This window comes from Festucalex cinctus, chromosome 13 (genome assembly GCF_051991245.1).
Source record: "Festucalex cinctus isolate MCC-2025b chromosome 13, RoL_Fcin_1.0, whole genome shotgun sequence".
Classification (NCBI taxonomy): Eukaryota; Metazoa; Chordata; class Actinopteri; order Syngnathiformes; family Syngnathidae; genus Festucalex; species Festucalex cinctus.
Genome location: NC_135423.1, coordinates 3,953,366 through 3,978,719, shown reverse-complemented (window position 1 = coordinate 3,978,719; position 25,354 = coordinate 3,953,366). Strand labels below are relative to the sequence as shown.

At 44.2% G+C, this 25,354-nt stretch overlaps 1 protein-coding gene across 1 annotated transcript in view; it reads left to right on the top strand.

The window, feature by feature from the left end:
* Positions 1-25,354, top strand: part of gbe1b (glucan (1,4-alpha-), branching enzyme 1b) — a 118,088-nt gene that overhangs the window by 20,757 nt on the left and 71,977 nt on the right. Inside the window, exons 7-10 of the mRNA XM_077541146.1 lie at positions 1,313-1,522; positions 11,516-11,631; positions 13,163-13,290; positions 15,503-15,601. Coding sequence (XP_077397272.1) covers positions 1,313-1,522; positions 11,516-11,631; positions 13,163-13,290; positions 15,503-15,601 — 553 coding nt within the window. The remainder of the gene's footprint in view (positions 1-1,312; positions 1,523-11,515; positions 11,632-13,162; positions 13,291-15,502; positions 15,602-25,354) is intronic.

Below are 25,354 nucleotides of genomic sequence, written 5' to 3'. Positions count from 1 at the left end.
ATCCTCATAACATTGTGGATCACTTTAAGTTATGTCAATAATGACCAGCAGAGGGATTATCCCAATGTCTTGAGGCAATTTGCATCTTCATTACAAATATTTGTCAAGTCGTGTCATTTCGCAGCGCGGGCCGCCGAGACAAAACAGAGCGAGCAATTTCCTGCCTGGCGTCCGATCAAGGTGAGCGCGCCTGACCCCGGCAGTAATCTCTCTGTAAACACATTTCCAGTTAATCCAGAGAGCGGGACTCTCTGATAAAGCTCGACTAGTCTGAGTGTTTATCTTCTGTCAGAGATCCCCATCCCACCTTCACAGCCCCTTCCCGAGCCTTTTGGAGTATAGCCTAAACCCCCGAGTGTAAGGTATATAGTGTAATTTCACCCATGATCGATCTCTCAGTGTCATTTAAAACCGGAACGCTTGAATACCGGGAAGTGGCTAATGCTGGTGCTATGCGTGCTGCTTCACAAGGAGGCCGATGGGACGATAGTGGCGAGGACGGTGCTGAGGCGGAAACCGCATTCACTGGCCCAAAAAAAAATGACAACGGGCCGGCTGTTATTGGGGGGAAAATATGAAGTGTTTAGTCAAAGACAAGATATATGCCAACTTAGTTTCTTTGCAGTGACAGCTTTGTTGGTTGGATTCAAGCAAGGGCCGAACAGTCCTAATTTGGACCAATGACCAGATCTTCCAGCTTTATTGATAACTGATCAGAATTTTGTTATGGATGCAAATTTCAGCAAAATTATAGGTGCACGCCACAAAATTGGAAAACATGAAATTCTTTTTTTTAAATTCTCCAATAACTGGATTAAACAACTGACTAAACCAAGTAGTGTATATACAATAGAGTACACATATAATGAAAATGTGACATTTTTTTTTTTAGGAGAGCCAAAATGATTCGTTAGTTTAGTCTTCTTTTTAGGGAAGTGCAATGTTGATTTTCTTCTTTTTAGGAAAGTGCAACATTGATAGTTTCCTTTTTTTTTAAGAAAGTGCTACAAATAGTTTGTCTTCTTTTTAGGAAAGTACAAAAATAATAAGTGCCTTCTTTTTAGGAAAGCCCTACAAATAGTTTGTCTACTTTGTAGCAAAGTGCAACATCAATAACTTTTATTTAGGGATGCGTAACAATATTTTTTCTTCCCAGGTACATAAGTGCAACATCAGTAGATTGTCTTCTATTTAGGAAAGTGTAACATATCAATAGTCTTCTTATTAGGGAAGTGCAACAATTGTAGTATGCGTTCACACAGCCGTTTAGAGCCTTCACACATAACCAAATTGTGTTTGGTGTCCTCCTTAGTCGCTACGGCAACCCTGATGAGCTGAAGCAGCTGATCGACGTGGCGCACTCGATGGGCATCATGGTGCTGCTGGATGTGGTCCACAGCCACGCGTCCAAAAACACGGAGGACGGCCTCAACAAGTTTGACGGGTCGGACTCGTGCTTCTTCCACTCGCCTCCCCGTGGGGAGCACAGCCAATGGGACAGCCGCCTCTTCAACTACTCCAGGTACTGCTTGTATGAATGTAGTTGCTCTTTGTTTTATGACGGTTTCGAGGTCTCGGCCTGAGACTGAGGCCAAGCTTTCTGATTATGGGCAGCTGCTTTCAGAATGCTCTGATAATCTTATGCAAAACAGCCCCAGATTTTCATGCAGTGAAATGAAAATATGCTGCCAATATCAAACGTCTACATGAGTGCTAACTGCTAATATGCTCAACAAAATGTGCATCCTTGAAGTTGACCGTCTAATCTGTTTTCTGGCCACACGTCGTCGTGTCACCGTTGTGATTTTTTCCAGCGCAGCAGGAGCAAATCAATCAGTGTTAGCAACCGATGCGATCGTCAAAGTTGTTGCGCTGATTAGCATCAGGCACGAGGCAGTAATATGTGGACAAGGTTGCGCGGTGCTTATGAGACATATGGCTGCACCGCGGGGGGGCACGTGAGGAGTCATTTGTGAAAGCCCAGCGGAGCTTCGGATCGTGCTGGGTTGTCTGCTTGTGACATCTTCGTTTGAGGATGTTTTTGATCGAGCAACGTTGCTGTCAGTCATCACAGTGGATCACCGTGTTCTGATTACGGTAGTTTGACCGATGCGGACTTGTACTGGTTGTCCAAACGAAATTCTGCTTTCCTACCTGCAGTCTTTATCAAAAGAAAGACTAGAGAGTTCTAGAGAGATACAATAAAAACGAAAATGCTTTTTAAAAAAAACGAAAACTAACTGAAACTACATTTTATGTTTACAAAACTAAATAAAACTAACTATGATTATAGCAAACTTCCTTCGTTTTAGTCTTTGGTAATTAATTTAATGCATGAGCCTTTGGGGATGATTTTAAATGTGATTTTTAGTAGATTTATTTTGATATAAACCGGAATAATGACCTTTGAAAGTATGTCACACACAAGTGACGTCATCTAGCAGCAGCAAATAGAAAAGCACCAAAAGGTGACGTTGCTCTCATGGTGTTTTTGAAATATTATGCACAAGTAATACACTTAAAAAACAACAACAACAAAAAACGAATACTGAAAATAACAAACTAAACTAAAACTAAGCATTTTTTTTAAAAGAACAGAACCACCCTGATAACTAATAAAAACTAACTAAAATGAAAAATTCCAAAACTATAATAACGCTATTGCCATGTTACAAATAAATTGGTTTATATACTGTAGCATTTTTCTAAATATGCAAAAGCACGAATAAATTATTTGTACAATTTTTAGGACTAAACACAATTTCTCTTCATAACATTATGTGGCCCTTGCGTCCTTCTGATTTTCTGTATGTGGCCCTCAAATGAAAAAGTTTGGAATTAGATGAAAAAGTAAGCAACAGCGACTATCCTATCCTTTTATTTTTGTCTCATCAATGACTCAGCAGTAAATCATACACTTTTGCTTATTTTGCTTTTCCCTTCCAATTTAATACATTTCCCAGGTGTCTTAATAATAGTCCTCTGACATGTTTGGTCAAAATGAAGGATGAAGAATTATAGCTTTTGTGAGACTGCCATTTAGCGACTTTTCCAACCCCACTAGCAAACTACTTTTTGAAAAAAGTGACGAGCAACTTATAAAGTGTCTTTTTGTGGCGTTATGGAAGATTTCTGGAGGCTGAGAACTAAAGTTGCTAGTTCTGGTGACATTGTGTGCTCACACTCATCTTTGCTTAACATTTCAGCTGTGCTGATCTCTTGCCTTTGACACGGTGGGGCTTACTTGTGCAGTAGTCGTTTTGCGGCTCTCGGCCAAGCTTATCCTCCAAGTCATTGACGGAACAACTCGGTGTGGATGCTGTCAGATCTCGCTTACCTCGCGGATTTTCCGTTCAATGGGTTAAAGCTCCCCTTTATCTCCACCTGCTTTAACACAGTCAAAGTTGAGGGGTTGACGGGAACTCTCCAAGCCGGCTGCGAGAAGGATTCGTTTCGGTTGTCACCGCCCCGGTTTTAGGTAATCATGTAAAGTAGTCTAATTTTGTAATTAACTCATTTACCCCCAATAACGTGTAAATACGTTTTTTTTTAATGTTTTAAGTGTCCCAAAGACGTATTTATACGTTTTTTTGTTTTTTTTTTTAATGCTAGAGCATACAAAAAGCTTTGATGCAGCCTCTCAACTGCAAAGAACGGTTGCAGAAATGGTAGTTATTACACAAACGGCCAGCAGGTGGCAGCAGAGCAAAGGAGATCAACCAGGGCCATCTTGAAAAAATGCGCAATTACTTACAATTTTAAACAGATTTGTGAAAACTGATGAAACTTAGCTCTCTTCTAATGCTAATTGCTGCAAAACGGAAACAGATAGAAACATACTTTTTTTTCTGATGAAAGAAGAGACTTTAATCTTTCTTTTGGTGGGTCCCATGCTTTTATAGCAATTGAACACAATATTCTGTGGGCTTTGCAAAATCAGTCGGGAGCGAACGGGATTGCTTCTGTGAAAATGGCTTGGAGTGAATGAGTTAATTACACATTTGATGGGTGGTCAAGCACTTCAGGGACATATTTGTAAATAGTGAACGTAAATAGCATAAATCTGTTAGTAATTTGACACTTCTCCCAAACAGGTTTATAATTGCCACAAGATTGGAAAAGCACACTTGTGTAAAGGAAATTCCTCAACTCATTTCAACATGGTTTGGTGGAGCCAAGCTGCTGACAAAACGATACTTTATTGCCTTGGCCTGAGCACATCATCATCTCAGACACACACAAACGCAAAACACACAAAAAAAATCCTTGAATATGTGCATTTGCGAATGCCGAACCTTAAGTAAGCGGGGGGATATTGTAAAGCATTTAAAACGTCAATTACATAATTTGTCCTCTTAAAGCTAAAGAGCAATTTCAGTATTGAAAAATGACTTATGACTTTAAAATGACTTTAATGTTTTGTTTTTTGTTTTTTGTTTTCAATTCTTTACTTCAATTCGGCTCACGAGATAACAAGAAGGTTAATAAACATCAAATTTAGACATACCTTAAGAGCAAAGTTAGCTTACTTGTACATCCGATGGTCATTGTGACGAAATCCAACGTTTGTTTATCAATGTTGTAGAGAAACGGTGCAATACATCGATATTTGATACTTTGAGTGACCTCTACTGTGAATGTTATCAGGTTTACCTTGTAGGTTTCTTGTTATCTCTTCCCCGAAGAAGTGTGTACTTTTTGGTTTCTAAAATATTGAAGTAGATTAATTATTCATTTCCATTTTCCAAAGCATTTGTGCCCAACTCGAATGCCCTTGAAAACATGGAAGGATATTTTGTTTTCTTAGCAGATATAAATCCTTTTCCCCCAAATTCCTGATCCCGTTCCGAATACGCCGGTTACGAGGGCATGCTCACAACAACCGGCGGATGTCAGCCTAATTTATTGGCCGCCCTTTCCTTTTAAAAGATGCCAAAGTCACCTTGAGACGGCAGCCAAGTAAATCAAGGCGGCGTGTTTGGCGAGTGAGCGCGCTGGCAGGGCCGCGAGACCGAAAACCTCGCAGGATGGCGGCGCGCTCCAGATGAGAGAGACTTCTGAGGAACTTGTAATCCGACCACCTCTCCGGGATCGTTCGCTTCTGTTCGACTTCAATGTGTCTGTGGATTCCTAAGATATGGGGGGAAAAAAAAAAAAAAAAGGAGCCAGCGCCAGGCCTTTGAAAACGCCTTCTTCACTGCTCACCGTATTTTCATGCTGAGCGTGAGCACAAAGCAATAATTATTGCATCTCTGACAGGATTAGTCTGTATTTGTGTTTTTCTGACCCACAAAGATCCGATAATGATCTGTGCATAGGGCGATTGGAAATACCAAACTTATCTTCTGCCGGTATTAAATAAAGGCATTCAAGGCTAAATGTGATTAACTCTGCTTGATTTGTAAGCTCAAACAAGGCAGAAACTCTTCCAAAGTATAAAATGGGATTATTACAACAAGCGACTTAAAATTGCTATTCATGTTAAACTAGGGTGTCCACCGATCCTTAAAAAAGATTTGATTTTCCAAAGTTAAATCCCTAAAGACCCTGTAAAGTGAATTCAGAGATTTGCTTCTAAATGCAGGAAACTCGTTGGAAGATAATTGCCAGAAATGTACAAAGACTAATAACAACAGTGAAGTGCTCAATTATGGAGGTGGATATAAACTGTTTTTCACCATTTTAGTTTTCTAAATTTCATTGGCATCAGTGGTTCACCGGTGCAATTGTGACACGCCGTTATCTACTGTATCTAACTATGCCTACACCCCGAAAATGCCTTCAACACTTTGGATCATTCACTTGACAGCCAGCATGCAGACCGGGATTTCGTAAATTAACCCTTAAAAGTCATTTTGACCGAGGTAACAATGGGAAAAAATGGATAGTAAATGGCTTGAATTATTTTAGTTGAAAATTATATCTTGTTTATTTACGCTAGTTATTTAAAGGGGCACGATGAAAGATTCAAGAGTTTTTGCACATTTGCGACCCCTCGGAGCACCTTTTGTCTACAGATGTAAGAAACGTGTTAATCTTCAAGTTACTTTTTATGTGAAAGTCATTTTGAGTGCCAAAAGCTTACGTAATTACGACCTTCCAAACGTAAATAGTGCATCCCGTGAATCCGATGACATTGAGGACAGCAATACGTTGCTAATATGCCCAAGTGCATTAGTTAGCGACCGTGTGGTAGTTTTATTCTGCACTGCTAATCATGAATAGACCCAATCGTATTTTCGTTACGAAGTCTTACCTTTTTAGCAAAATGTCAGCACGCTGTGTGTCCCGTTTCATCCCCAGGATAGCAATTAGCTCTCTCCACCCTGACAAACGCTGCTCCTATATTTATCCGCGTCCTCCCGTGACGCTGGTCTGAAAGTTTTTGACTTCTCTTTGTCTTCTGTGGAGTCTCCATAAGGGATTGAGACGTATCGGGCGCAGGTCTCTTCAAGTCCATCTTGACTTAGCCGTCCTGTCCGTGAAGTTGCGTGAACAATCGCGAGAGCTAACGGGGACGATAGCGTGCACGCGCATGATGTCATGCTCAGAGCGAAAACATTTCAAACAAACAAAAAAACAAAAGCTAAAGTTTCCGGCCCGAACCCTCCAACATATTTTCCTTTTACAGAAAAATAGCGGCAACAGTCATTGTACCACAGTCGTGCCTCATGTTCCATTATACAATTCTTAAAAGAAAAAATATGGTGACTCGCATTTGAGTCTAATCTTGCATCGTGCACCTTTAAAGCAAATCCACACAAAAAAAAAAAACTTGTGCGGTATATCTGGTGGCACCAAACCCAAGTTCTTGTCATCATTTCAGTTCAAGTCAACTGTAGCCACTCACTTTTTGGCCACCCGCAAGTGCCTTTTGTTCACAAGCATGATGAAAAGGTCTATCCAGGAAAAATGACACGTGACGGATGCCTGAAAAGCCTTCCTGAACATATTTGTCCTTATATTATATTATATAAATATTAAGGCTTAGTATTCCATTAATATAACATTTTTCCATACTTAAGGTGTGAACCCTAAGACATTTTGGTAAATATTTTTCCATCAAAAATGGATATTTAAAAATCGATTCAGCCGCCTATTGAATCGATTCGAGAATTGCGCGATGTAATATTGCGATATATTGCCGAATCGATTTTTTTTTAACACCCCTAGTCGTCATGTTAATCCTTATACACCAGTTGTTTAGTTACATTACTCGTCTACATGTCAATCGTTACGTCCAGCACCTGTGATTGGTCACTTCAATCATGCGCTCTACGTTGGTTGGTCCACATGTCAGTCGATGCAGGCAGCATCTTTTGCTTGGTCAGTCATGTGTCTACATGTGAATCGTAAGCAGGGCCCGACCGATTTATCAGCAGGGTGATATTAGCTCTTTTAAAATCAGCAACATAACAGTAAAGATAATAAGATTCTCTACATGACATATCAAGTGTCACTCTGTCTTACTTGGTAAGTATTCCTGAAAGCACCTAGCAACAGGAATGCTAAATGGTGCTTTTCCACTTTACAAGGCCCTCAAAGCGCTTTACATTTGACTACTAATTCACCTGCTGATGACGCAGCATCAGCAGCAACTGAGGGTTCACTATCTTGCTCAAGGATACTTAAACTTGCTCACAATGGCATGGGATCGAACCCCCAACCTCTGGATTGGGAGACGACCACTCTACCACTGAGCCACGCCACCCCCGAATGGTCAGTTACATCTCTCACTCGTCAGTGATCAGGCTTTCAGGCCGTCGGCATCCGGCACCAGTGATTTGGTCAGTGATGTCACTCACGCTCCATGTCAATTATTATATGCAGCCATCCGTTATTTTCTGTGGTATAAGTAGATTCTCATGGCAAATGAGGGGGATGCACTGATTCGACCTCAGAGGTTCCGCTGTTACATCCAAGATGCTCCACCAGCAGCGATATGACTCCATTAGCGCTTCTTTATTCTATTAGCGCTCCCCTAACCATGTTTCAGTGGCGCGCTTAAGCAAGAGCAGCGTGTAGTTTGCAATTTGCTCCAGCATTAACACCGCAGACTGAGCGATGACTTCATTGAGCTGCGTATCTGTTCCCCCAACCAGAGCGCCGAGCGCCCGGCCCGTAATTGGGCTTGATGATGAATGGCACCGTGGCTCCTAATGTGGCAGGACGGTTTCATCCCGGAGCCCGTCAGCATGCGCCACATGTCGGACGTCCCTGAGGAAGAGGAGGAGGGCTCAGGACAAGTTAAAAACCTGCAGGGGTGATATATTTTCCGGCGAAAAAGAGGGTGAGAGAGTGGCGGGGGGGATTATTGAAGGAAAGAACTGTTAAGTGCGCGGATGGATGTGGCAGTTTGAGAGGTTATTGAAGTAGTCGTTGCTGCTGCAACAGCTTTTTGACATGATGAAATGGCCCCGGTCCATCACTAAAATGTTAAAATGCTTCCTCGCTGTGCTGGGTAAAAAAACAAAAAAACAAAAAATACTTCTTGATTCGGGTTAAGTAAGCTCACTCTTCATTGGTTAGTCTCGGTGTCAATCAGTACCTGCAGCACCGGCGATTGGTCAAAATGGTGACGTGTGTAAATGACTGGCATGCACGAGTACAGTAGACCAACCAAAGATGGCAGAGTAACATCACCAACCAATCACTGGCTCCAGTTGGAATGATTGACTCGTGATTGGCGATTGGTCAGTTACATGACGACGGTAATTTCCAGAGGATAAGACACATCCGGATATAATAGGCCACACATAATACGCCTTTTTTTTTTTCCCTCCGTACAGCCGACAGACTAGCAAGCGACGCAAAAGTGTATTTGCTTTTCATCACTGACGTGCTGACTTTTCCTGAACTGACTTTTATCACGGAAATATACATTGATGCACAGAAATAAGAATACATATCTCTGCAAAACAAACCAAAGAAAATAGGTATTAATTACGGCTCCCGATATTTTTACAAATGAATACAAATTCCCAACATACCAATAACGATATGCGGCCTTATTATATTTAATCCGAATGAAGCCCATAAAAGACAGTGTAATTACATCATCTAGTGGCCGTAAAAAATAATTACCACTTCGTGAAGACGTGGAAACCTGAAATATATATTTTTTTTAAAAACACCACACCCTCCCACATTAACTTAGCAAAGAGCGTTAGGTGACTCTCATCTACAGTATGCAAATAGCCACCAACATGCCCAATGCTCATGAGATCGATTTATTTTTTTAAATCTTTTTTTGTGTGTGTGTGTGTGTAAAATTGCACATTATTTATGGTAAATTATGGTAGGCTATGTATTTTTTGGAGGTGTCAGTCTACATGGCAGTCATTAGACTCATTTGTGAGTCCATGACTTAGCTCACCCTCCTCTTGTGGGAGTCCATGTCGCTTGTTGCTTGCTGAGCCAGTGACTGGTTATCGACGTTACTCACTTGCGATCAGTAAGCCTACATGTACGTCGCTACAGTCAGCACCAGTCGTTTCATGTTCGTGATTGTTCGGTTACATCACTCGCAATTCTCTGTGTGTGTGTGTGTGTGTGTGCGCAGGTGCAAGCCTCAGCACCAGTTCTCAGTATGCGACCACAAGTGCCCAAGTTGCGAAATTGGTTGTACGCAGAGTCAGACACTCGCGCTTTAATCGACGTCGCGGGTGTCGCTCATTTGGCGCTCATTACATGGGCAAATCTTTGGCATGTTGCCATGGAGACGTCAGTTAAAAGGGAAGCCGTGCTTTTGAGAAAAGAGCCAAAAGCAACGTTTTCACAGCGGTTGGGCCGTCGGGGCTCTCGGCTGGTCTCGGCGCTATTAAAAGCACTGACCTGAATTCTAATATGTGCTTCATGAAACTGGATTCATTTATTCCCAATATTATCTTCTTTTTTCATTTTGTAGCGTTCGATTTCAGCCTCATGTCGGTCTTAAATGTGAACCAAGGCCTTCAGATTCATTAGTGTCGGCTGATGTCACGCAAACTCTTAGCAGTTGGATTCCTTTTATTGATCACATTTCACATTTGCTTAACACAGTATCGTCAAACATTTGACTAGCAAAACACGTCTGCAGCGACCTTCACAAACTACCATGATACAGTTTAAAACAGTTTTGAGCTGGAGCGGGGGGGTTAACGCTCCCACAGAAGCGGCCTAAAAATTGGAATACTAATTCCAGTGGTGAGAATTAAGGAGTACAAATACTTGAAGTACATTTTCTGATATGAGTTCACCCCCCCATTTTAAACAATTCTTTATCTCACAAAAAAAACAAAAAAAAATTTTTTTTTGTTTATTACCTAATTTTGCATTTTTTGTTCCATCGTTTGCATTTGCAGTACAGTTCAAATAAAGTCAAAAATGTTCTTTCCGATATGTTCTATGCGCCCCATTCATCTGAACATAGTATTCTGATTAACTCATTTGCTCCCAATAACGTGTAAATATGTTTTTTTTAATGTTCTAAGTGTCCCAAAGACGTATTTATGCGTTTTTTTTTGTTTGTTTGTTTTTTAATGCTAGAGCATACAGAAGGCTTTGATGCAGCCTCTCAACTGCAAAAAAACGGTTGAGGAAATGGTAGTTATTACACAAACGGCCAGCAGGTGGCAGCAGAGCAAAGGAGATCAACCAGGGCCATGTAGAATTTTTTTTTAAATAGATTTGTGAAAACTGATTAAACTAGGTTCCATGCTTTTATAGCAATTGAACACAATATTCTGTGGGCCTTGCAAAATCAGTCAAAATTCAGTAAAACAGCCGGGAGCGAACGGGACTGCTTCTGTGAAAATGGCCGGGATTGAATGAGTTAATATTGCTTACAAATATCACATGACCCAAACCAGAAAACAGGTGAGCCATTAGTCTTGTTTTTTTTTGTGTTTTTTTTTTCAGCTTTTATACCACAACTTTATATAGTTAAGCCGTGAGTCATAACTGAGCCCTTTGTCACTGTGGTGTCAATTTCTGACTACAGCAAGTGGCACTACAAGTCAAAATAGGCGCCCCCTGAGGTGGTAATATATTTTCAGCTGGTTTTTTTCCTGCCTAGTCCTATGCAAAGTAATAAGCAGAAAAGTAACTCATTCATTCCCATGAACGTTTCTATTTGTCAACTGAAATCCAATCACTTTGACAAATGTATTTGTGAGCGTTCATCAACTTAGTAGAGAGAGTGCGTACTTTAGTCACCTCGGCTTATTTCCGAGGAAACCTGAACGACGGCGTCAAACCCTCCTACGATAATGAAAACGACTCCCACCGCCGCCTGTCTTGCGACATAACGACACTTTGGTTATCAATATGTGAATGTCCTGCAGCGGTGGAAATTAATTTCTAGTGTTCAAAGCACATGATGAGGCGTGTGAATAATTCAAAGCCGCTGCCATGTCTGACCTTGAATGTGTGTGTGTGTGTGTGTGTGTGTGTGTGTGTGTGTGTGTGTGTGTGTGTGTGTGTGTGTGTGTGTGAGTGTGTGTGTGTGTGTGTGTGTGTGTGTGTGTGTTGCTAGCTGGGAAGTGCTTCGTTTCCTGCTGTCAAACCTGCGCTGGTGGATGGAGGAGTACAAGTTTGACGGCTTCCGATTTGACGGCGTCACCTCCATGCTGTATCACCACCACGGCATCGGTAAGACGTGCCAAAGTTTTGCAATTGTTCAAAGGAAGTTAGTCAATAGTGACACTTAGCACGATTGTTACCAAACAGAAATACAGTCACTCATGAATATATGCATGCATTTAAATATATAGTTTTTTGCATTTTTTTTTTTTTAACCTTTGCTCTGTTATTCTCGGAAAAGATCACCTACTTACTGTCCTGCTGGGGCTCCATCTGGTGGCCTCTTAGTGCAAAAATGAGTTGAGGAGCTTGAGTTAGACAAAAGTAGTCCTTTACCACCATCTTGTGTTATCTATAGGCAATTATTGTACAGTAAACCTTCATGATATGGAGTTAATCACTGGTGGATTTTCACAATTCGCAATCAAGTCTCTGCCGCGTGTCAAAAACGAATGCTAATCTGCATATCCAACAAAAGTCAATGCAGCTCTGCTTACCTTTAACCTTTAAAAAGTGAGTTTTTCTGTGTGATGCTGTCTTGGATGCTGGCAATCGCTTGAAAGTGGCTGCGGCTCTTCGCCTAGCTCAACTGATCGTGTATAATCCGGAGAAACTTAGATGACTTTCAGAAACAGGTAGATAAAAAATCTATTTACTCAATTGTTTAATTTCACACTTGATGAGTGGGCTGATATGCCAGAGCCACTATTTTCTTTAAAGGCGCAGTCTGCCGGATTCACTCAGGAAAATGCACTTTTTAAACACAGGATTTACACACTTTAACTTTCTCTCAGTCTACACATCTGTGTTTATGTTAATCTTTGGTGGTGATTTCGTCCTAAACCCCCAGCCTGTACTTTGCCATTTTGTGTTTGTTTTGTAAACAACGGGCCGTTGCTGTGGAAAGACAGTGTTTACACCCCTCCAGCCAATCGCAGTGCGAGGGTGGCGTGTCGCAAACGGGGCCGGGCGAACGTGTCGGCTATGTGACGTCACTCCCGCAGCAATTTGAAAGCATGCACGGATTTTTTTTTTTCTTCTTTACTCACTCATTCACACACGTAAGCTTCTGTGAGATGACTTGACTTGACTTGACTTGACTTGACTTGTTTGTGTATGCTTTTATTCGGAGCTCTGTTCATGTTGTACACGATTTGGCCACATGGAGCAGTGTAGTTCCACGCATTCTGATAAACTTAAATTGTAGCCACATTAGAGAGTAGAAGGGAAGTCACGATCAAGTTATGCCCAATAAAAGTTGTTTTTTTTGCAGCATAGCAAGAGCATATGTAATGTAACATGCTTCTCTGTAAACATTCCTGAAACGTTTTGTTTGAATATCCGTTCTTTTGAGTGGTAAAAGTGCCGCGAGTAGCGCGCTAATTAGCATTAGCAAGTCAGACTGGAGTAGATCATGACGATGAATTGATTCTGAATCGAATCGCAGACCCAAAAATCTGAATCGAATCGAGTCGCGGGACATTCAAAGATTCCCACGCCTGTTATTTTATATAAATTCCGTAACCTCAACTGTCAGTATAAAAGTGTAGCATCCAAAGCGAGTTCCTCAAAGTTTATTATGTGGGCGCTTCCTCCTCAGGCGTCGCCTTCTCGGGGGACTACAGCGAGTACTTTGGCCTCCACGTGGACGAGGACTCGCTGGTGTACCTGATGCTGGCCAACCACATCCTGCACACGCTGTATCCCGACTGCATCACCGTCGGCGAGGTAGAGGTCGTCTTTCGTAATGACGTGGCCCGCGGCGGCCATTAGCGAGCAGCACTTCATCACCGGCTGCTGCTCCTTCCTTGCGTATTCATTGCTGTAATTAGGAAGTCTTGCGAAAAGGCAATGAGATGTCATTCTTGGCGGCCTAAGGAACCTCCAAGGATCCTCGCCGGAGACACTTTTTGACCTTGTCATTTGTTTGGAATTCCAAACAATGTTCCCAGAGGAGGGACTGCAAGTAGAAATAATCCAGGGTCAAACTTTGCCCGTTGTCAAATCTTAATTAATTCTAAAGGCTATATTTTTGAGTGACGTTATACAAGTGTATAACAAAAAGTGAACCACTGGAAAATGTCAAACCATTAACTCTTTTACTGCCACACGTTAGGGAAAAAAAAACAAAAAAACACAGTGCCATTTCGCTGATTACGAGCATTCATCAGATTCCGTCACATTTCATTGTAATTCCACACACCAACAGCCTATTGAAAAGAGACACAATGCTGCCATTTGCTGGCCATAGTTGGGTGGTGTTTTTGATTCCACAACCCATTGACTAGGCAGCGCTGCACTTACCCCGGGTTTTCACCGGTTGCGGTTGCGGTGCGGTTGCGGTGCGGTTGCGGTGCGGTCCGGCGACGCAAGCAATTAGATTCCATTCATTCGAATGGTGCAGTTTACACCGCTTGCGGGTGCGTTGCGTGTCGACTGCGGAAGGCCTGCGGCGTGCCGCAAGCCTTCCGCAAGGATAGACCTATTTTCTATTTTTGCCGGATGCCGCAGCGGTAGGCCTCCGGCAAATGGCAAGCTAGCACAAAACACATCGAGCAGGACAGGAAGACCGAGGCAGTTTCAAAATAAATTTCCGGTTACCTTTCAGAATAAAACACTCGCCAGCTCCTATTTCGCAAGTTTTTCAGCAAAACGTGACGTGGGCGTCGCCGGGCCATGTGCTCATTCACGGTTTAGACACCAGCGAACATGGACGAGGAGAGGTTTATATTGGAGGTGGAAAACCACAAAATAATATATGACACGGCACATCCTTTTTATAAGGACTGTAATGTATTGTGAGTTTGATGTTCGCGATTGCTTGTTGTGCCCGTCTCGCTTGCCGTACTGAGCGGCAGCCGGACGCGGAAGACAGAAATAAAGAGTGGACCCGCACTGACCCGACTCTCGTTATTAATATACTTTACAAGGACAACCAAAAAAAGGATGCTGCATGGAATCTCATATCTTTCTGCTTCTCTGTTGAGCAGACTTTCTGTATGTTTGTCGTTGTGAAATGCCACATGATCGCGCGCGCGCGGTCCCGCGAGACACGTTGGGAAGTGGGCGGCGACGGAGCTGCCGGACCGCAGCTGTGCGGAGCCGGTGTGGATTGACAAAAAAATTGACCCGTCCGGAGCACGCAGTCAAGACGCACCGCACCGCAACCGCACCGCAACCGCATCCGGTGAAAACCCGGGGTTAGACGTTGCTCCGTCCATTTAAGAAAAGAAAAGAGAGAGAGAAAAAAACGTAGATGACGCCATTTCACGTTTATGGCAGCATACATCGTGATTTTACTAATCGTTATTAAACGTTTTTGGCAGTCAAAGAGTTAAAGTAGTCTGCTTTAATTTTAATAACAAATGGCAGATGGTCCTCGAAATTCTCAAACTTGACACCATGCTCTGCCAACAAAGATGGCTGCTTTTGATTGGGATTCATTTTGGCAAATTAGAGTTAAGAGTCCTGGAATTTGCCCACAATTGCTGCTTCCAACCTAAAGGAGCGTTTACTTCATCAGTCCTTGAGACTTTTTTTACGCATCCTGTCATGATAAACATGTCCACCCAATTTAGTGCCAATATGTGAGTCTTAGTCTAGTGTCTGGCGTCGTCTTTTTTTGTTTTTTTTCTGCGGTCGCTTGTGAGTTTTCGTAGGGTCGTTAAATATATCCCTTTTTACCAGGATACACCCGCTTGCAAAAATTGGTGAGTTTTCACGTTAATATCACAAAAAAAAAAAAAGACCCATTCAGGCGTGGAAAGAATACTAATTAAAGCTGAAAGCAGTGATTTTTCATGGTGAATCCTCAAAAGGATCTTCAAACTTTGACACTGCAAGTTTTACTGCTTATTTGGCCTCACCTCTGGTTGTATTCTTCTTCTTCTTCTCTTCTCGTGTTCTTCTTTTCTTAACCCCAAATCCAACTTTTGTGCAGGACGTGTCGGGGATGCCCGCCCTCTGCAGGGCAGTGGAGGAAGGCGGGCTCGGTTTTGATTACCGATTAGCGATGGCCATTCCCGATAAGTGGATTCAGGTAAGCTGATCGCACACCACTGGAGGTGAGGATGCAATACAGATTCATGTCCAAAAATCCAAAATATCCCTTTGATTGTAATACACTAATCGCAGTGGTCTTTTTTGGGGGGGGTCCACAACCCTTAGCATGGAGGCGCACAAAATAATTTGTAATAAATTTTTGTATCATTCAAAAAAAGCCCATGCCTACCTAGCACTCACTCCCCCACACACACGCACAAAAGGCAATGAATAAGCAAGACTCACTTGTGGCATGAATCCTTGAGCGTCTCAATGCTGTATGTGTTTGTACGCGATGACATTTTGCCCCTCGGAGTCACATGCACATGTCAACATGTGCCTTTTTTTCAGCTAATATGATCAAACGTCTCCCTGTGTGAATAGCACTCGAGTATTTTTTTTTCTCGCCCCCGAGCGGTGGGAGAGGTTTAATCTTCCACATGCAAGCCCTTTGTACCTCTTTTTTTCTTTTTTATTATTAAGGCAGTGCTCCTTTTTTTTTTTTTTTTTTTTTTTTTAATCCTACCTCCTGACTGAATGAGAAGGTCATTATTCATCCCCTCAAACAAAAGACGTATACGGAAGAAGCGGGGCGATGAGACACAGTTGTTATAGCGAAAATAAAAGCGTTTGACCTGTTCATTCACGGTGACCTTGCCGTTCACTGGCTAATTACCGCGGTTCCCGCGCGCATGCATTTACGTGCGGCGTATTCTCCTTGTGAGGCCGGCGGGAATGGCGACGAGCCTTCTCGCGAAGGTCATTTCGTCATGGAGCCGGGTCGAATGTTACAACATGTGGGCAAATGTAGCAAAAGTAGTTTTTAGAAAAGTTTCAAATAAATGGTTTTGTCTTTTTCGGAATTGAACCATGTGGGAAAGAGCAGCAGTGGGAGCCGGCCGAATTGTTATGCAATAAAAACACCAACTCTAAACAGGGGTCACCAATTTGGTGCCTGCAGCCACCAGGTAGCTCCCAGGGACTACATGAGTAGCTCAGCGGTGATGGGACATTGTGATTTTCTAGGAAGTTGTAGAAGTGATAGAAAATGTCAACACTGGAAGAAATGTATATATATTGTTGTTTCCTAGTTAGTGTGATAAATAAGTAACATGATCGGTCTTTACAGGAATAAATATCCTTAATTATTAGGGATGGCGCCGATATTAAACATTTTGAAGGCTTTTTTGAAGATCATACGGCCGATCAGTTTAAAATTAACTTCAGGGAACTATTTATTGAAATTTTCAGTTAACTGCCGAACTAGGAACTCTCTGAACTTTTTGTTTTTGATTGAAATGAAAACTAAGATAAGTTATCTAAAAAAAAATACATTTTGACATTTTCACAAACTTTTACTGTACAAACAATAGCGATTTACGTGTTTTCTGTTTTTTTTTGTTTTTTTTTTGTTTTTTTTGTTTTTAGGACATGCTAATAACCCTGGGAGGTCCCTGAACTTTTGTAAGAGTTTTAAAATAAAGATGTCTATTGACTAAGATTGAAAACTTCATTATTATGCAAATCTTAAAACTTGTTCAATAAACAAATAGTTAGGAGTAGGAGATTGTATGTTTAGGAATTTTGACGCCAACATTTTTTTTTTGTGTGTGTGAAAATGAATGTGACTAATACTAATAATATCGTATCGGCCCCGAGGGTGAAAAAAAAAATAAAATAAATAATAGAAAGGCCATTCATCTGTTCTAGCTTCCCCCCCAAAAAACTTGAGCTGTAGGTTATGGGTAAACCTCTCATCAGACATGCAGGTTTCCATGCCTGCCATTACATCTTATGAGTACAAAATAAATGTTTTATGAAGGTGACAAGGCCTCATTTCTGCTGCAAACTCTGCCACTACGTGCTCAGCCATATCAAAAACTTACTGGTGGCAATTCATGTATCAAAGTCTTTGGCTGCCACGAGCTTTGTTGTTAGTAATGGACTTTTTCTTTTTTTTTTTTTCTGACGTTGTTGGACAGATACAATTGACCACTCGGTGCTTTGTTCTCATGCCGGATGGGAAATTCTTGGCACAGGATGCCGCGGATGTCCTTCCGCACAACAAGTGTTGAAGCACCCTTTAGCTCGCCTCTTGAGCCCAAAGTGCCAATGTTGAAGTACTTAATGGCCCACCATGGTGAGGGGAAAAAAAAACATTGTTTATAAGAGCGCAGCAATGCCTCTAAAAAGCTATTGTGGTGTGATGAGCCAACAGCATGTGTACGTCTACATTTCTATGCAAAAAAAAAGTTGGTCACATGTTGTTATGGATAGTTGGGGTGCTCGAAACTTCATCTGCTGTGCTTTTGCATCTGGCCAATTACGAGAGATGAGAACTCGGAATAGGATATTGTGATATTTGTCCAACGATTGCGGTAATATCGGAATACATACGCTTGTGGCTGATACACTGGAAAATTATGATGTACGATGGATGCATCACAATATCCGTCTTACCGTATAAGAGAGTAAAAATTCTCTTTGACATTGTTTCAATATCAGAAGGATGGATTGATTCCATTTGGGCCATACATGATGCTTTAAGAGTGGATTGTTATGCCACACATAGGCAAGGCACTTTTTGATATCGCACATTTCATACAAAAAAAATAATTAAATATGCTTCACATAATTCAACATTTAAAGAAATTTACAAACAACTAATTTAAAAAATAAATTCTCATATATTCGTGAGACTGATTGTTTTGACACCAGCGTGTGATTGTTATGCCACACGTACCTTTTCCCCGCATAGCATGCCTTTTGTGAGTGATTGTTTTGACTGCATGCATGTGCTTTTTATGCCACAAATAATTTTGGGACTGATGGTTTTTGACGCCAGCCTGCGAATGTTATGTCACGCATAGTTAAAAGTCTGATTCTTTTGACTGCACGAGCATGTCATTGTTATGTCACACTTACTTTTGAAAGTGCTCGTTTTGGTTGCATGAGCGCGTGTGATTGTTTGTGCCACACGTAGCTTTGGGGTCACGCTTTTGAGTGCACCCGTGCGCAGTGTGTGATTTGTTTGTCCATTCATATCTTTTGAAAGTGATTGTGCCTGTAATCCTTTGATTATGTTGATTGTGTCTCGTGGACACGCCTAATCTGAAGAAATAGTATTTATTAGGGGTGTAAAAAAAAAAAAAAAAATCGATTCGGCGATATATCGCGATACTACATCGCGCGATTCTCGAATCGATTCAATAATCGGCAGAATCGATTTTTTTTTTTTTTTTTTTTTTTTTTTTTTTTTTTTTTTTTTTTTTTTTTTTTTTTTTTAGGATTCACACCTTGAGCATGGAAGAATGTTATATGAAGGGAACATTAAGCCTTAATATTTTATTTTAATGCTGTTCAAACATGAAACAGATTACAACCTCTATAACACTGAAATTTCAGATAAATAAATAATACATTTTCATATAAATCTTACACTCTACAAGCTTACTGATTAGTATTTTCTAAATTTGAATGAAAAGAAATCGCAACAATCGACTTATAAATTCGTATCGGGATTAATCGGTATCGAATCGTGACCTGTGAATCGTGATACGAATCGAATCGTCAGGTACTAGGCAATTCACACCCCTAGTATTTATGGTAACATTGAGGGAAAAAAAACAAAAACCCAGCCATGAACGTTTACTCGTGTTTGCATAATTAAGCGGAGGATGCAACCTTGTCACGGCACGCGTCTTCCCGCGCTACACTTGATTGTTCATCTTGGCCGGAGGGGGAAGTACGTGAAAGCTTACGCATCGTTCATCAAGCCAGTCGCTCGCAGCGGTGGCTGTTAGCTCCCGTTGAAGATGGAGAGACGGAGAGACGGAGAGGGAAGAAGAAGAAGAAGAAGAAGACGAAGACGACTCCCAGGCTTGACCTTCCTCGCTCGCTCGCTTCTTACACCAGCTTTACTTTCCTTGGATTGAAGCCTCCTGCTTGGTAAACACTTGCAGGATTATCCTCTGGGCGCCATTGGAGAACTCTCCTTCATGCTTTGACTTCTCTGAACAATTTGAGAGTTGTCTGCTCGCTTTATCACATCAGGAGATGCTTGTCATTTTAAAGTTGCATTTACAAGCTTTGTATTGGGCATCAATTAGGAATTAGTATGGCCTGCCCAATATGGATTTTTGAAAAGTCGATGCCAATTTCGATATTTGGCAGAATAAAATTCTGATAACCAATTGTTCAAAATATGTATGAATAAGAACTTACGTTTTGGGCCCCTTACTGCTTAAAACCACAAAGATATAAATTACAGGCAGGAACATTTGACTCTTTTACTTCATCCTTATGTATTTAACTTTATATAAACTCTATTTTTTTATTGGGAAATGTTTGAATGTCATTGTTTTTGTCTTACGTTATTTGTTAAGAATATTGTGAATATCACCTTATTGTATAAAAAATATAATAAACCATAAGAGAATGTTTAAAAAAGGATTTTATGAAGTTTAAATATTTCATGTACTGCGCAGTAATCACGGCGGCTGAGTGGTTAGCACGTCCGCCTCCCAGTACTGACGACTTGGGTTTGAGTCCAGGCTCCGCCCTTCCTGGGTGGAGTTTGCATGTTCTCCCCGTGCCTGCGTGGTTCTTCTCCGGGTACTCCGGTCTCCTCCCACATTCCAAAGACGTGCATGGCAGGTTGATTGTGCGCTCCGAATTGTCCCTAGGTGTGCTTGTGCGTGCGTTTGTTCGTTGAGTTGAGTTGAGTTGAGTGTGTCCTAAAGGGGCGTGACCAAGGAAGTGACATGTGTTTCAGTGGCTTTTCTGGCCCACATGTGAGAGCATTATAATACCTTAATTGTCTGAACTATACCTGTACAGTCAATGTTTTAAGTAGCATTTTTACATTCCTGTCACGCCGCCACCAGGCGTGGCGGCTCATGCTTTTATTTTTGTGTCTCGGTTTCCCGTTTTACTCTGAAATCCTAAACTCTCCTCTCACCCCAGGTCACTTGCCCTTCCTGCCGCTCACTCATTACCGGTCCCCGCCCATGATTATCACCACCTGCCACCAATCAACCCACACAATAAAAGCCACCTGCATTCTCCCCTCCGTTGCCGAAGTGTCACCGTCAGTGCATGGAAGCGTCCACAGTCCTTATGTCCCCGTTCATGTTGCCTAGCGTTGTTGCCTTGTTTTTGTGCCTTTTCCTCCCTTTTGGAGCGCCTTTAGTTACCCCTTTTGCCTTGTGCCCTTTTTCCTCCCTAGCGGAGCGCTTTCTGTTGTCCCCAGTACCTTTTGCCTGTTTTTTCCTCCCTAGTGGAGCGCTTTTTGTTCTCCACTTTTTCCCCTCCCTGTTCTCCTCTCAGTTTGAGAGGAGACCACTGTTGGCCGGAAATAAACCTGCTGCCTTGGTGGCCTACCTTACGCCTGCGTCTGAGTCCTACTTGACCCCGCCTTGTCAGTACACTTCGGCCAGCATGGACCCAGCAGGCACGGTCGAGGCCGCACTGCAGAGCCAGGAGACCCGGCTCAACAACCAGGACCGGATCCAACAGACCATGCTGTCCCGGATGGAGGAATTGACCAGCCAGGTCCACGAGCTGGTAAGCCTTTCACGGCGTCGAGCGCCAGCTCCCACTGGACAGATTCCTCACCCTGAGTTCTCTGTATCGACCACGCCATTCACCGGGGTAGGATTGAGACTGGCCTCCCCAGAACGATACTCCGGTGAACCCGGACGCTGTCAGACTTTCCTCACGGAATGCGACATTCATTATGAACAGTTACCACAGGCATTTCCCACAGCCCGATCCCGAGTGGCCTTCATGGTGTCTCACCTGACGGGTCGGGCCAAAACCTGGGCAACCGCGGAATGGGCCAGGGGTTCCTCGGTCTGCCAAAGCGTACAGGACTTTCAAATCGCTTTGCGCCAAGTTTTTGATCCAGAAAACAATGACCGAGAGAAGGCACGAGCACTGAGCCGACTTCAGCAAGGCAAAGAATCTGTCAGCGACTATGCAGTTCACTTTCGAACGTTGGCAACAAACAGTGGCTGGAACGACATCGCACTTCACGACCATTTTTTGAAAGGACTCTCACCTGTCATTCAAGAGCTTCTGGTTCCCGTAGATCTCCCCGCGGACTTGGACGCCTTGATTTCCCTCGCCATCCGGACCGATCATCGTCGTCAGGAGCTGGCCAAGATCGGCGGACCGCGAAGGAGAGAGGAACCCACCCCCTGGACGCGGCCACCGGAGGCCAGAAGGCTGCGACCCATCTTTCCTTCCCGACCGGAACCAGGAGAGGTGGACCTCGCCAGCGACGAACCCATGCAACTGGGAAGGGCTCGGCTTTCGCCGGAGGAGAGACAGCGCCGACGCCGAGAGGGCCGTTGCTATTATTGTGGTGGTCTTGGACACTTGGTGGAAGCCTGCACCACGAAGGGCAACCCTCCGGTGAGTTCTCCGTCACCCCGACCAGCCAAGAACCACAGACTCACGCAAATTCAGATAACTCACCACAATGTCACCACAGTTCTGTCAGCCCTTATCGACTCCGGATCCGACGAAAGTCTCATGGACTGGGAGCTCGTAAGGCAAATACGATGCTCCACCGAACCCCTTTCCGCGACCATCCTGGCTAAAGCGCTGAATGGCAAGGAGCTCTTCAAAATCACCCATATTACTGAACCTCTGGAAGTCCGAGTCGGACCTCACTTCGAGACTCTCCGTTTCCACGTTTTCCACGCTGCTTCCCCCACTTTGGTGCTGGGACACCCTTGGCTGTGTATACATAGCCCCAGAATCGACTGGAACACTGGAGTTGTTCTGGAGTGGGGAAAGGACTGCAGCTCTCACGGGTCGGAACAACCCGCACTCCGAAACTCCACAGCCCAGGTTCACCAGGTGACTCTCGTCCCACCGGCTCAAGAAGAGTACCCGAACTTGCACACTGTTCCCTCCTGCTACCACCATCTGCGGGAGGTCTTCAGCAAGACCAAAGCCATGACTCTCCCTCCACACCGCCCATATGACTGCCCGATCGATCTGATTCCCGGTTCAACCATTCCCAAGGGGAGACTGTACTCAGTCTCAGGACCCGAACGCCAGGCCATGAACAACTACATTGATGACTCCTTGAAAGCCGGCCTCATCCGACCGTCTTCCTCGCCTGCAGGAGCAGGCTTTTTCTTTGTGAGTAAAAAGGATGGATCCCTACGCCCCTGCATTGATTACAGTCCTTTGAACGACATCACTGTCAAGAACCGGTACCCATTGCCCTTGATGTCCTCTGTGTTCGATCAGCTGCAACAAGCCAAGATCTTCACGAAGCTCGATCTGCGGAACGCCTATCACCTCATTCGGATCCGTGAGGGAGACGAATGGAAGACAGGCTTCAACACTCCTCGGGGACATTATGAATACCTGGTCATGCCATTTGGCCTCACGAATGCTCCCGCCGTCTTCCAGGCCATGATAAACGAAGTACTCAAAGATTTCATCGACCACTTCGTGTACGTCTACCTGGATGATATCCTGATCTACTCTCCTGACCAAGCAAACCATCGAAACCACGTGAACCGAGTCTTGCAACGCCTGCTGGATCACCGGCTTTACGTGAAAGCAGAAAAGAGCCTGTTCCACGTCAACACCATCTCCTTCTTGGGATTCGTCGTGTCACCCGGAAAAGTGGAGATGGAAGCGGACAAGGTCAGCGCCGTGAGAGATTGGCCCACGCCGGACTCACGAAAGAAGGTGCAACAATTCCTCGGATTCGCCAACTTCTACCGGCGATTTATCAGAAACTTCAGCACCATTGCCGCCCCTCTGCACGCCTTGACCTCCCCACAGGTTCGATTTAGGTGGAACACGGAAGCAGAAAGAGCATTCAAGGACTTAAAGGCTCGCTTCACCAATGCGCCAATCCTCAGAGTCCCTGACCCCAAACGCCAGTTCGTGGTGGAGGTGGACGCCTCGAGTATTGGAATTGGGGCAGTACTGTCTCAGCGTTGTCAGGAGGACGGCAAGACACATCCCTGCGCCTTCCTCTCACGAAAATTATCTAAAGCAGAACGCAACTACTCAGTCGGTGATCGGGAGCTCCTAGCTGTAAAGGTGGCTCTCGAAGAGTGGAGACACTGGTTGGAAGGCGCCGAACTCCCCTTCGTGATCTGGACCGACCACCGAAATCTGGAATACCTACGCCAGGCCAAAAGACTCAACCCTCGACAGGCCAGATGGTCTTTGTTTTTTAACCGCTTCGTTTTCTCTCTGACCTACAGACCCGGCAGTAAGAACGTCAAGGCTGACGCTTTGTCAAGAATTCACGAGTCCGAACCACTGGAAGCCGAGCCTGAGACCATTCTGCCCCGGGACTGCATAGTCGGGGCCATGAGGTGGCAAATTGAGGACGACGTCAAAGAGGCACTACGGAACGTCACTCCCCCCACGTCATGCCCACCACGCCGACTCTTTGTGCCTGAGGAACTGAGGGCCCAGGTAATACACTGGGCCCATACTTCACGATTATTTTGCCATCCTGGAGTCCGCAGGACCATGTATGCTGTCGCCCGGAGATTCTGGTGGCCGGCAATGGAGACCACAATCAAGGACTACGTAGCTGCCTGTCCTACCTGTGCCCGCAACAAGACGTCAAACCAGTCCCGGATGGGTCTACTCCAGCCACTACCAATCCCATCCAGACCATGGGCGGAAATTTCAGTGGATTTTGTGACCGGACTACCACCATCCCATGGTAAAACCACAATCCTCACAGTCGTCGACAGATTCTCTAAGATGGTTCGTTTCATCCCATTAACCAAGCTCCCATCCGCCAAGACCACAGCCGACATCATGATCCACCACATATTCAGGTTTTATGGTTTCCCCTTACACATCGTTTCCGACCGTGGACCACAGTTCGTCTCCCGTTTTTGGACTCAATTTTGTAAAGCCCTAGGTGCCAAAGCTAACCTGACTTCTGGGTACCATCCTGAGGCCAATGGGCAGGCAGAACGGCTGAACCAGCAGCTCGAAACCGGTCTCCGATGCCTCGTCTCCCAGAACCCGACAACCTGGAGCAAGTATCTAGTATGGGTCGAGCTCGCGCACAACTCTTTGCCCACATCTGCCACAGGTCTCACCCCTTTTAAATGCGTCCACGGCTACGATCCGCCATTCTTCGCCGAACTGGAAGAGGAGGCAACGGTCCCCTCGGTCAAGGCCATGATCCGTCGGTGCCACAAGGTCTGGTCGGCGGCCCGGACGGCGCTTCAACGCCAGGGAGACCGGGTGAAGAGGGCCGCCGACCGGAAGAGGAGACCGGCACCAGAATACCGCCCAGGCCAGCGAGTTTGGCTATCAGCCAAACACCTCAGGCTCAAGGTACCATGTCCAAAGTTGGCCCCGCGCTTTGTGGGGCCTTTTCCAGTAACCAAGTCCATAGGACCTGCCGCCGTTCGACTCCGTCTGCCACGATCCCTCAGAGTTCATCCTACATTCCATGTCAGCCAAGTCAAGCCTGTTCATGAAAGCACACTGGTGCCCTCCGAACCCGACCCGCCCCCCCCGGAGATGATTGAAGGCGGCCCCGTTTACAAGGTTAGGAAACTTTTGGATGTTCGTAATCGGGGCCGCGGAAGACAATACCTGGTGGACTGGGAGGGATACGGCCCGGAGGAAAGGCAATGGGTCCCCTCCCGGTTCATCGTTGATCCCTCTTTAATTGATGAATTTTATGAAGATCACCCTGACATTCCTGGGCCGTCAAGAGCCGGCCGTTGAGGGGGGG